Source organism: Rutidosis leptorrhynchoides, chromosome 4 (genome assembly GCF_046630445.1).
Source record: "Rutidosis leptorrhynchoides isolate AG116_Rl617_1_P2 chromosome 4, CSIRO_AGI_Rlap_v1, whole genome shotgun sequence".
In the NCBI taxonomy this organism is placed as follows: domain Eukaryota; kingdom Viridiplantae; phylum Streptophyta; class Magnoliopsida; order Asterales; family Asteraceae; genus Rutidosis; species Rutidosis leptorrhynchoides.
The window spans coordinates 146,847,979-146,861,907 of record NC_092336.1 but is presented as its reverse complement, the minus strand read 5'-3'; the positions used below and the strand labels follow the sequence as shown (position 1 = coordinate 146,861,907).

The 13,929-nt window shown below is 33.5% G+C and overlaps 1 protein-coding gene and 1 long non-coding RNA gene across 2 annotated transcripts; one reads left to right on the top strand and one right to left on the bottom strand.

Moving 5' to 3' along the window:
- Positions 1-3,471: 3,471 nt before the first annotated feature.
- LOC139843589 (uncharacterized) lies at positions 3,472-5,124 on the bottom strand. Its single transcript, XR_011757633.1, has 3 exons — positions 4,987-5,124; positions 4,758-4,860; positions 3,472-4,139 (listed from the first exon to the last, which is right to left on the bottom strand). It is a non-coding gene; the product is annotated as an uncharacterized lncRNA (long non-coding RNA).
- Positions 5,125-11,618: 6,494 nt separating this feature from the next.
- LOC139841107 (receptor-like protein kinase ANXUR2) lies at positions 11,619-13,128 on the top strand. The gene is made up of 2 exons (XM_071831340.1): positions 11,619-12,110; positions 13,054-13,128. The coding sequence occupies exons 1-2, from the start codon at positions 11,619-11,621 to the stop codon at positions 13,126-13,128; spliced, it is 567 nt and encodes a 188-aa protein (XP_071687441.1).
- Positions 13,129-13,929: the final 801 nt, after the last annotated feature.

The following is a 13,929-nucleotide window of genomic DNA, read 5'->3' as shown; positions in this document are numbered from 1 at the left end:
TCATCATCAACATTGGCAAGCTGATCAGCAAGAACTTTAAGTTCTTGGAAATAAGCAGAAACAGAAGAGAATTGATCGAGCTTAACATTAGCTAGTTGATGTCGTAGGTACACAGCACGAGAATTCTTGTTGTCTTGGAATATGTTGCGAAGCCGTTCCCATGCCTGAGCAGCAGTGGATTTTGTTTTCATGATGACATTGAGGAGTTCGATTGAGATGGTGCCGTAGATCCACTGCAAAACAATTTCATCAATACGGTTCCAAGTAGCATCTTTGGTTGTAGATGCCGAAATAGTGGTAGTTGTAGAGGAAGAATCATCAGTTTCGGTAGAGGGTATGATGTGATCTAGTACATCATAGGCAATACAATGGATGCGAAATAGTTCCGCCCACGAATTGTATTGTACTTTATCCATCTCAAGAACAATAGGAATCGCGTTTTTGATATTTGAAATAGTTAAAGCAGGATGGAATTTTTGTGTATCAGCCATTGAAAGAGATGATGTGAGCTACAGGTTGAGGAATAAATAGGGAAGAAGGATTAGTAGACCTGATACCATGAAAGAATGAACAATCGATGATTTCTATTCATTTGGTGGCAATGCCTTTATACAACCATTTAACCCTATAATTAAGGAAACTATGTCTCACTTTTCAGACAGTGATATACAACTGTCATTTAATAATCCTATACAAATATAGTTAATGTTAAACACATCATTATGCTTTAAGCTTTACAATATAATATATATCGTGATATACCACTGTCATCTAATAAAACCTATAAAACGAATACAAGAAGTCACAAAAAGATGAGGCTCGGGGAAGTAAACTAAGCCATAAACTAACTAGCCCGAGCCAAATCCGGGCTAAACGTCAACCCCCATTCAATAACAAAAGGCAACTAAATCTAACACCAAAAAACAAACATATATACGAGTAACCAACAAAACCAAACCCAATCCCAAATAAACGGCCTTGGGCAAACCATTACGATTTCTAAGATCTAACCAAGAGACTTTCCTGTCCGACTTTTCAACAATAACAATTTTCCCACCTCGCGATTTATTTATACGCATACGAGAGTACGTCATCCGAACCTTACATTTAAAGTACCCACGAAGGACGTTGCGAACCCCGATCAACCAAATCTTTAAAGAGACCTCGTGCTTTTACATCCACATCGCGATTCACTTCACCCTCCCGCCTCACCAACTCACCTTCGTATACAATCATCTTCACTTTATTCTTCTTGACCAATTCGAGATCCTTAAGCTAGCTAAAAAATGTGTAAAACATCACCAAAATCCCTAACATCTTCATCTGTTTGCAAACACACATATTTCCCCGCTTTTACTTGTTTCTTAAACCTAAGTGAATTCTTAGCCGCAACACTAACCAACACTACATCAACACCAACCGGAGATAAATCCTTAACCGGAGAAACTACCAAATTAACCACATCACCACCCTCTTCAACGTGCTCGTCATCAACAAACTCCTGAATAACCAAACCTTCGCCCGCTCCATCTTTCAACCGAACCGAATCATCAACGCTCGCGCCACCTTTTCTATTCGTTTTCGAGCCTCTAGACTTACCTTTTTTTAACCAAAGTTGGCCCATTAATGAGCCCACTCTTAATGGGCATTTCCGAGCCCAAACCCGAAGACGATCCGACCCCGTACATTTTGTTCATAGCATCTACAAGATCCTGTTGTTCAACCGATAACCCCTGAGTAAGCGAACGTTTAACACTTTTTTTAATGGTACCCGCATCTGAAACAGTTGATGTTGATTCGCTTTTATGACAAATATCCAAAAACCTCAAACAAGAATCAACACACTTTTGACCAATACATTAGCAGCTTTTTGGCAAAATAACTTTATCTCCATTTAACGAATAGGAACCAGGTTCATGAGTAAAACCAATATATTAAGAATTTTTTCGCAAATTAACTTCATCCACACCTCCATTCAAACCATGAAACCAACATCTCTCGGTAAATTAATTTCCTCCACACCTCCATTCAATTCAGATTAACTTTATACTTCTCGGTAAATTAAAGATAGTGAGTTGTCTAGTTTGCCGATCATTAAATAAGGAATTCTAATTAATTATTGTAGTTGCTATATTAATTATGATTCCAATTTTAAAAAGCATATAAATATAGAAACTTAGGTATTATTTTGAGTAAAAGATATTAGCTAGCTCCGTCGCAACCTCCGTTGCATAACATGTGTTTAAAATTATATCTTGGGTTTTACCATATCAAATATCCATTTTGTGTTTCTAAAGCAATAAAAAGAGATTTTGGTGAAGAAAGATCATATTTGACTGGTGAAAACTAAAGTTAATGAAAATTCTGTAAATTAAAAGTAAACACTTATAATGAGATGGTGATACAAATTATTTATAGGACGGACTATAAAATGTCAAATTCATATTTAGTTGCACAAAACTTACATATATATAGTTAAATATATTAAAATACTAGCCTTTAAGAGCCTGTGCGTTGCACGGTGACCCTAATAAGACTAAGTATAAAATCAATACGAACTTATCAACATTATCGAAGCCACATAAATATAAGACATCATACTTGATAATAAAACAAACAATGTTTTTCATTCAACTAATGCATTTAAGTTTTAGTAAGGATTGTGCTAAACATTTATATAGATAGAAAGCACGTTCATTAAAGTTGCTTGAAAGACGATGAGGGTTATATGCATTACAAAATTTAAAACAGTCACAAATCATAGTATCATGTTATCATATACATAGATACATACACATGTCACAGTTTTTAGACATATACTAAGATATATAGTGAAATTGTGATCTGGAGTATCACCAAGCAAATCACATGAATGATTTATTGTGAAAGTTGGAATGATTTTATGAGGAAAACAGTAACCATAATAGAAATTTCATTAATAATTAGCAACCAGGCTATATAGTTAGTTAACAGACAGATTTTGAACAGAACTTAAAAAGCACATTATGAAGCAAATTTGAAAACAAAATCGATCGATAAAGGAACACTAAGAATTTATTAAGTAGATTCCGCCACTGATAACCAAGCTATCATGAACTTTATTATTATCCATTCCTCAACCAAAATAGAGGATTTCATTTATCATCATGAACTTTATTATTATCCATTCTCTTATGTGTAAATAATTTTACGTTTACTCTCACTTATTCCAAGAGCATAAAAAATATTACTTCATAAACCTTCGGTAGATCCGTAGATCACCCCTTTGATTAAGGTGATCCCATTAGACTAAATTGGCTTCTCTTTTCTTTTAATGCAAGCAAATTAATTGCTTTCTTAAACCCTAGGTTGATCACAAACGTGTAGATCGATTTTCTTCATGTGACTTTAGAGAAAGTATATCCATCTAGTGAAGCAAGGGATATTTAAGCAATACATACACATAACAATCAAGCAGAGCAATGAGCAAAGATAGAAACAAACATACATACTCTATATGCTTTAAGCAACCCCAAAAACAATATTATTAACAAAACCAAAACCTGACGCTTCAGACTTGTTGGCATGACGCAACAGCCCAATTAATTGCAATACCAACATCTATCGATTCAACTTAACCACCACAAGCGTCGACCCCCACCAGCCAACGCTTGATAAAAACAAAAACATTCCATAAAAAACGGGACAATATTCACCAACATTATCATTATTTAATTTTAATTTTCACAAGACGTGTATGTTTATGGTCTTCAACGTAGTCTGGTTGAACATAAGCCCGATAAGTCAACATAGTTTTAATTGCGAAACTTACGGATGCCTTCTGATCGCCAGGAAAAATATTTCTAACTCACCAATCAATAAGTGAACAATCTTGAATGATGTTGGATTTATTGATTCTGTTAATGACAGTTATGTGCATATTTAAAAAGAGACCACATAAATATGATAAATCTTACAAATAGGATCTTAGAGTATTTGATGGTTACCAGCATCAAAGTTAATAGTCATCACCAACTCATCAAGAAACACTTCAATAGGCCAAAAAATAATGTTAATCCAATGACGTATTGTAATTAGAAGGGACATGGAAATGGGAGATTGACTTTATAGCACCAAGAGCAAAGAAGAGGCATGATAATCTGAAACAACAATACGACAATGAGAGTTAAAAAAAATAATCACCCCCACTCATATGCCGAGACCACCTAATCATTACCAAAGGTGACAATTTTGACCCATTTTCTCATAGAAGGATCAATTTGGGTTTCCTTTTATCTCTAACAGTTGATCAGCCAAAAGAGGACCATGCTGAAAGTTGGCTGAAGTCTATTTTATCTATAACGCTTTAAACATTTATTCTAAGATTCATATAGCATTAATTTATATAATGAAAAATATTAATAATATGTATTGTTGGATCAAATTGCTTAAAACCCTAATTCATAAAATTCTGAAGCTTTACATTTTGCACCATAAACTTTTTTGTGCAAACCCATTAACGTAACTCATTACCTATCCTTAAGGATAGTAGCAACAATCTAAGGACCATTAATTGGTGGATTTGAGTACATGGGCCTTATCACAAGATGAGGTATCAAATAACTCAATATCATCTAAAACCCACCTGATATGCAATATCAAAAAAGGTAAGTCTTTTGGATCTAATTAAACTATAGTGTGTAAAGCATGAATCAAAAACTATGGTAGCTGATATTTAATATCATATATACACAAATATATTTCCAAATCAATGTTACCTGTTGACAATATTGTTTGCAGAGTTATTGTCACTTTGATCTTTTCTTATACTGTCATTAGGCTTCGTCTCCTTATCGTCACTCTCCTGAACCACCTAAGTTACTGACGAAAAATAATTAGGATGAAATACACATTTTCAAAGTTGAAAAACATACAACAAAAATCGAGCCAGACAAATAATAAATAAGAAATAAATAATAATAGTCAAACAGCAACAAAATGTCTTACCTATAAAATTCTGGAAGCCCTTCATGCTTTAGTAGGCTTTTAAGCGACTGGTATGCTCCAATTGAACTAAAGCCCTGAGTTCGTGTCTGAACAATCTAAAATTACAGTGTATTGGATTTGAAACTATATAACTTGAACATTTAAACTCATAAAAAAAGATTAAGTTTCAATCAGCAATATAACCTTAAGAAGATTATGATAGCACCATTTTAGTGAGTGTTCTTCTTTGTGCTTCTTCATGTTGATAAGCTTTTCACTATAATACATATCGTACTGCAAAATGATCGAAAATATCAATATCACTGAATAGAGAATAAGGAAACAATGAAATAAAAAAATCAAAAAAACAGACATGTCTAGAATCATTTTGACACTACTTGCCAAAAATTTCAGAAAATAGTTGATAACTGTTTTTTCATATCTGACTTTTCGGAATGACCCAAAATCATTCCACAGCAGCGAAATAACATTCTAAAACAATTGGTAAGTTCAATTTCCCAAAAGTTACTCAAATATGTCAAAATGTACAACACTATCTAATTTAAATGGGTCAAAATTACTCCTTTAACCGATATAAACCCACAACTCCTTTTCAAAGAACTAAACCTGAAAATATTCTTAATATGACATAGCTGATGTGTAAAAAGTGATCGTTCCCCAGTTTGAGACCAAACGGGTCAAATGGTCAAAATGAACAATTTTAAGTCACTAATTATATAATCATCAAACGGCAACTATTTCATGTCAAAAGGAATTGTACCAAACTACAACATTTCATGTTACCGAATCATTGTCAAAGAAAGTACCGTTTATTGATGGCTTGTTATTTATAAGTGACTCCTTTTCAAACGATGACAACTGTATGGTAGGGGGTCGGCCTCATCTTTAAGAAGGAACAACAGCAGCTGTATGGTACTGACTTAATGAATCAGTTTACTCCAAACAAAAAACGGGAATGAAATCATTAAAAGTAACGTATAATTTACCAAAAATTAAAAAAAATAAAAAAATAAAAAAAAAACTGGTGAAATTAAGCTTAATATATTAATCAACATCAGTGATATCAACATATCGGAATACATCTAGAAATCATTTAACGAAATTCAAGGAACACCTATAAAAATAACACTGATCCAATTGTAATGCAGGATCGTTTTTGGTCATTAATATAAAACTTTCGTACCTGGTATGCTACCGCAAGGGATCGTAAACCACGCTCAGCAAATTTATCTATCACATGATGAACTCTACGCTCAATGTCTGATTTATTATGTGCAAGGTTCAAAATCTGACCACCATAAACCACATGCAACAGGTCAGTCACTTATTATGACATAAAACTGTATGCACAACGCACTCCACTTGATTTACCTGTTCAGGGGCACCCTTACTGACACGATGCATTTTATTTTCACCATCGATATACGTCAATGCAGTCCTCTTATCAGTAGGGTTGAATGGAAGGAAATGGATCTCATGAATGCCAGACCTTGCCTATATGCAACATATGATATTACTTGACACCAGATTAATATAACCCTTAATTAATATTAATATATATATATATAGTTTAAAGTGACACATTAATTAATGACTCAAGATATAAAACTCCTACCTCCTTTGGATCAGCCAATTCCCTTACAATTGCAGCATCTAAATACACAGCAACAAATGAACTAAGAGAATCTAGTTAAAAAGAAAATATAGTTTTTGTTGTTGCTTACCTTCCACTCTTTGTTCATAAGAATTTTTTCACGCATCAAAAGAGTAGCAGCTTATCCATTAAACAGCTCTGAAGCATTTGGGTACAACAAAAGTTGTCGAAGGATCATCTCAAACACGTTCACCAAGTCTATAAACGTATAACAACGACATATCACTTACTTTTGCTTCAGAAATAAGAATTCCATGTTCAAAAAAAAGAATATAATTATGTATTACCGAACATTGGCTCCCCATCTGATTGATCACATCCAAGCAAACTGAACCAGTCTTGACAATGAAAACTTGTGAGATATACGTGATAAGATAAAAAATTATTTGGGTTTTTTTTTTCAGCTAACCGGTTCAAGATCATACACTTAAACTCACATTTCATCCACATTTGGGTGGTAAAGTTTATTAAAGAAATTGATAGTTGGAGATTTATAAGGGTATGCATCTTGAAGTACTACTCTTAGCTTCCACATACCTCCATCGTACACACCTGCATCATAAATAAATCTTACCAAGTTCATATGTGAATCTATCTAAGAAACACCAAACGTGACAAAAGAAAAATTTGGAAATAAAAAAAAATAAAACTTAAAAACCATGTTCCAAGAATTAGACAAAGTTAAAATCTCATATCTATCTAAGAAACACCAAACGTCACAAAAGAAAAATTTGGAAAAAAAATAAATAAATAAGACTTAAAAGCCATGTTCCAAGAATTAGACAGTTAAAATCTCATAATATCATCTTCAAATCAGTAAGATAACCATCAAAAGGTTAAAGAAAGTTAAAGATCATATAAACAAAAATCAGTATAAAAATAATTATAGATATGATGAACAAAATAACTAAGATAACTTACTGTGAGCGGGTCCATGAAAACGTACATAAAATTTATGCATCTCAGCGTTGATCATCTCTACTTTGTAATCACCCATCATCCTAATCAATTCATCTTCCAAGCACGATCCTGTAGTTGAGTGATACTATGAGACAAATATATCAGAATGTATCAAAGTTCAAAATTTTGGTATTATGTGGGTACTATACTAACTTGAAAGTTAATTGCATAATATTAAAACCTGAAACCAACCTTGGTCACATCCATAAATCCCCTTAAAATGTATGAATTAGAAAGGCTACAGTTAACTAATTTTCAAACTCACCAAAGCCATTTTATAAACATCTTTATCTCTGTCCGATTGTAGCATCATGTTTTATGCATGTTCCCAACCATAATATATAATCAGACTCCTGCATATTTGAATCACTTTAGCTAATTTCCAACTTATAATATTGCAAAACACAATGACTTTTGAGCATATCATCAAGAAGTTGTGAAACATAAAACATAAAAGCTAAAGCAAAAAAACCTTATATGAACGCGAAATCACGAATACCGCAATAAATTAGGTTTTATCAAACATAAAACTGATTTTTTTTATAAACAATCGAATTCAAAAAATAAAATCTAAAACTTAAGATTACAGAAAGAATGAAGAACGAATACTTACACTGTTAATCGGTTCATAACGCAGAAGATATTATCCGTCATAAATGTAAACAATTTGTAATGGGATCCCAAAATATTGGAAACCCTAATTGTAGATTAAGCCATAAACGATTATTTGATCGTGATATTGGAAAACATAATTGAATTGTTGAAACAACTATTAAAGTTTCGATTTCGTTTTGATTATTGGAGTATGAAATCAGAACCCTAATTGAGTTGAAGAAGGTGAGCGTATGAATGACAGATTACGAAATCAGAACCCTATTTTTAACAATTTATCGACTGAAGAAATCGCTTGAATAAATCGATTAACAAAACGATTGAACACATCGATTACTGAAACGATTAAGAAAAGAGAATCAGTTAACAAATCGATTGATGATTACAATCAGAGGGTGATTTAGGGTTGTAAATGAACTAGATGACTGAATCGAAAATAGCGGATTGTAGTTAGGGTTGTAACGTAAAGGATGTAGAAGACAGATCGATCGGTTTTAAGTTTTTATTGGATTTGACCAATAATGAAGCGACAAATGTCGCGATGTCAGACCCTGCTGACACATTTTGAATAGCCAATCACGGTGTGACACGTGGATTGATTGGTTGGACGGAAGTAGGAGCTGTTGACACGTGGACGTGACCCTTGTGCTTTATACTATGTAATAGATAGATAGATAGATAGATAGATAGAAATGTGAATCATAGATTTCCTTTTCCAAAAACATATGTTTCGGCAGGGATATGCAAGCCCTGTGTTGACATTTGTCAACCCATCCAGCGGTCCCCCGTAGCCCCCTGGAGCCTAGCAAAACACCATCACCATAAACCCCTACAGCTTGCCAGAACTCGGATTCGAGCCTGCATGGTTTTCCTTTTCCATCTTTGCAAACGTGGGGCCTAGGATCATATGGGCCGAGTTGCTTCGTTGGTGAATCATAGATTTAATGAAGATTTTGATGGCCTAAATATTTAATTTATCATCCTCATATAGTAGACTTTGATTATAAAATGTAATAGTCAACTTTGCAGTTAAAGCATCCTAATCTCTCCAGCTAATTGCATACCAATTAGATCTACAGTAACATTTTATAATTCATAGCCTCACATATACACAGCGTGTTCCAGCTCTAATTTCAAAATTTCTATCTTCACATATCAACTTAATCAATTTATTACTCCAGTAAGATTACAATTTAATTTATTAATTAACTGGTAAGATTAGTAGTTAGTATTATATATGAATGTAAGCACTTATAATAATACAAAATCAATTAACTAGGATATTGATATATATGAGTGAGGTGGCTCGTATCTAATCTTCACATTCATTTGTAATCCAATTTTAATAGTTTCTTTTGAAAAAGCAGAAACTTGAAATATATCCTGAGTTTTGTACTTCTCTTTCATTTGACAAATAGAAATATGGAATCAACAATTATGAAGTTTAGTCACTTACAAATCCCACTGAAAGACGTACTAGAAGCAACCAACAACTTTGATGATAAAAATATAATCGGGCGTGGTGGATTAGGCAAGGTTTATAGAGGTCGGCTCTCTCTGTTGGGGAAGAGGGTGAAGATTGCTGCGAGAAGATTAGACAGTAAACATAAACGAGGCATCGAGTTCTGGACAGAGATTTCGGCACTTTCTAGTCTCAAGCATGAAAATATAGTCTCCCTCATCGGGTTTTGTGATGAACAAAACGAGAAGGTCATCATAAACAAGCATGAGGCCAAGGGAAGTCTCGTGATGTATCTGGGCAGCCCGAAGCTTACGTGGATTCATAGGCTGAAGATAAGTGTTGGTATTGCGAGTGCTTTAAATTACATCCATAATGAGGACGGACGCAATTATTCTGTAATACATCGTAATATCAGCAGCTCGACGATATTATTAGATAATAAGTGTGAGCCCAAGTTATCCGGTTTTGAATATTCCATCAACCATTCTGTACTTCGAATGGACGATGTTCAATTTTCAGAAGCTATCGGAACAAGAGGGTATATGGACCCAGAAGTTGTGAAGACTAGTGGTGTAACCCACAAATCGGACATCTACTCATTTGGTGTTGTTTTATTAGAGATATTTTGCGGGAGGAAAGCGTTTATACCAAATGAGGTTGATAGGTTTCTAGTTTCACTAGCCAAAATCAAATATGAAACTCAAGATATTATGGATTTAATCCTACCTAGCCTACGTTATCAAGTAGGTCGTGAATCAAAAGAAATCTTCACATCAGTAGCAGTCCTTTGCGAAAAAGATGAGCGTTTACAGCGACCAGATATGAAGTATATTGTGGGTGAACTTAAGAAAGCATTGGAACTTCAGCTGCCATATCAATGTATTATAATTGTAAGACCCGGCCTACTCTTTCTTGTTTTCTTATCATTAATCATCATTTTCTCTATTAATTACTCAGATCCGTCCCCGTCCCCGTCAAAGTGTTCAATTTGACTTATCATAATTAGGATTTCTCACTAACTTAATTTATTCTGCGCACCATTAGAATCTCTTTTGTATCAACTAAATGTCTATTTCAATGGAACAATCCAAAATAATAATGTGGACATTATATACTTTATCGTCTCAATTTAATAGTCATGTTTTTTTTCTTTTTGAGATATCTCAAATTAATAGTTCACTTTCAAAAATAAATAAAATTAATGAGTTTAATTACTTTTATGCCCTTACTTTTGCATGTAAAACAAAAATGTGATAAAATTGTAAAATAAATAATAACTACAATGTTATGATATTTCTTAAAATGTGTGTTTTTTTGTCTAGGGACTATCAAATTGAGATGGATGAAGTATTATATACCAATAATTATTTTTACCATTGTTAAATTGTGTCTAAACAAATTAATTTCAGACAGTCATTTTAGGGGCTTTTTCTTTCTTATGACCCAATCTTGTTTCAAGCGAAAGACTTTAGTTTTTCCCTCCTTGTTTACAGAGAGCCAGCTTAGAAGACTTGACGTCACAACTCAATCACCTGAAGATTAGGCTTGATGATATAATTTTGGCCACAAATAACTTTTCTGACACGTACCACATAATGAGAAATCAGTTCTATAACATATACAGAGCAGAAAGTAATGTCTTTGTAGAAGACAAGAATAAAAGTGAATGTCCCAAGAGACACATCACCACTGTCTTTATAAAACGCATGCGGCCTATGGAAGAGAATATTAGAGAAGAAGTATTCCGTACAGATATTGAAATGCTTACAACTTGTAAGCATCGCAGCATAGTCACTCTACTTGGAATTTGTAATGAAGATCTCGAAAAGATCCTTATCGTTGAGGATGTTTCTAACAGTTACCTTGTTTATTATTTGGATAATTACGAAACGTCTGAATATATGTCTTGATGTTGCATATGGATTAAGGTACCTACACCATGAGATGGAAGACCAAAAGACGGTGATATATCGTTTTTTCTCTACAATATCAATTGCGTTAGATGAGAATTTTGGGGCAAAGATTGTCGACTTTGGAAAATCGATCTTCCTTCCACCAAACCACGATATTCATTATTTCGGTACAATTTTTGGCTCTACAATGTACACTGATCCAGAATATCTTTTCTATGGTACATTAAAAAGAGAATCAGATGTATATGCTTTTGGAGTAGTTTTGTTCGAAATTTTCTGTGGAAGGCTAGCTATCGATAAAATGTACTTGTCGGATGTTGGACTGGCATATGTGGCACGTCGATGCTTCCGCAAAGGAACGATAATGGAAATGATAGATCCTCGAATTAAGGAAGAAGGACCCAACAAAGATTCTATAGACACATTTTTGAAAATTGCATATTGGTGTTTAGCTGAAACCCAAGACCAACGTCCAACAATGAAAGACGTCGTTAAAGAGCTTGAGAAAGCATTCCCACTTCAAGTAAGTCAATAATATTCGGTTTTGTCTTCAATTTGTTGAGTAACAATACCGATTCTTATCATTTTAGGAATGTAAAGTTCTTGTTTTTGTTATTTTAATATGCATGAATCACAATTTGTGAGTTTTATACGTGTCTTAGTATATAAAAATGTGCAAACCTGATAAATAATACATATGAAAATCAAGCAAGTCCTCTCAGTTAGTTTCGTTATTTATCTTGAAAAAAAGAGTGCAAGGAATTCATATTTTTAAGGGATTTTTCCAAATTTTGGTGTGAATCAAACTCTTCTTTTGACTATGATTTAGCCCTATAGTGGTAGAACCTGGTAAACCGGGCGTGCTACTTTTAAACCTTTTGTGAACTTTTCTTCTCTTATTGTTGTTGCTGCTTTGTTTAGTTTAGTGATTAATATATTATAAAAGAACGTTCCTAGGTTTTCTTTTAAAAAAAAGGAAATTCTATACTTAAGCAGATGAAAGTACAACTGACTCATTTGTGTTTTACAAACTCTTAAAGAGAGGCAGACCACTATCATATGAACTATAACACAAGTTAGGTACACTAAATTTTAGATAGAGAATTATGAATAACACCTAGTAAACTATAGTTGATGTGAGGTACGAATTCGATCAATGATTCATGGTTTTTTTATTTTTAACATGATGATTTTTGAACTGTATTCCATCCTTTTAATCATATCAATTGTTTTAGCTTTCTTCAACTATTTAAATCTGAACGTAAACATTACAACATAATTCGGACGCATAGGGTGTGTGCATGTAATAAGGTGTGCTCTGTGTGTAATTTTGACAAAGGTTAACAAAAGGTTACTTTTTTTTAATTGCAAGGGAGCCAGGGAGGAGGGTAGTATATATAGCCATATACAATTTGATATAAACATCACTACACACCATTTTCTAATGTTGATATTTTCCCCTTCAGCGTGGGTTGCGAATGTATATCTTCGATCTTCTTGGTTCTTTGCTTAGAGGACTTGAATTTAAACTGGATCACTGAGCAGTGAGCACGGTCTTGGTCTTCAGAGTTTGAATGTTAAAAAAACAAAAAACTTTGAAGCTCGGGTGTTGATTTAAAACTTCTAACATTCTCCCCTTAGATTTAGATCTTGATAAATCGAGAAAAAGTTTTCTCGGTAAAATGTGATGCCGAGAAAAAACACCAAACACACTAGTTTCCCAAGAAATTTCGGATCAAACAAGTTCTATACCAAAATGAAATAAACGCCAAGAACAAACAATGAACACGAAGAACAAAATTCCTTATTTCAGTCAAAACTTCGAATAAATTGAAATACACCGTTAAATCTCTTCTCTAAACACTTACAGAATCAATGGAAATCTAAATCAATCACTAAATCACGGAGAACAGAACGAGGAACACCAAAACTTATCTCTTCGATTTTGTTCAGTTTCAGCTTAATACTAACTGAATTCAGCCTGCAGATTAGTTCTAAATCAAAAACCAAAGCTATTGATTCTAATTCATCAACTAATTCACCTAATCACATTAAAAGTCAACTCACATAAAATATCAAACCAGAACTGAATTTTCAACTTTAAGCTCTAAACAGTGAATCTAATAGCACCTAGCAAAATAGAGTTAAAAGACTACAAATTGAAGTTTAATATCGAAGCGTATGTCTTGCAACTATGAAAAATATAACCTTGAGATTTTGCTGATTACTAATCTATAAATATGGGAGGAGATTTCATTTAAGTTGTGTAAGGTGTGAGAGTTGTGAGGAAGTAGAGAAGAAGTAAGGTGAAGAAGTAAAAGAAGAGTGTGAGTTAGTTCATA

Coding starts and splice junctions, on each gene's coding strand:
- LOC139841107 (XM_071831340.1), top strand. CDS start 11,619: ATGGAAGACCAAAAGACGGTGATATATCGTTTTTTCTCTACAATATCA. Junction 12,111..13,053: donor AGAAAGCATTCCCACTTCAA/GTAAGTCAATAA, acceptor TTTCCCCTTCAG/CGTGGGTTGCGAATGTATAT.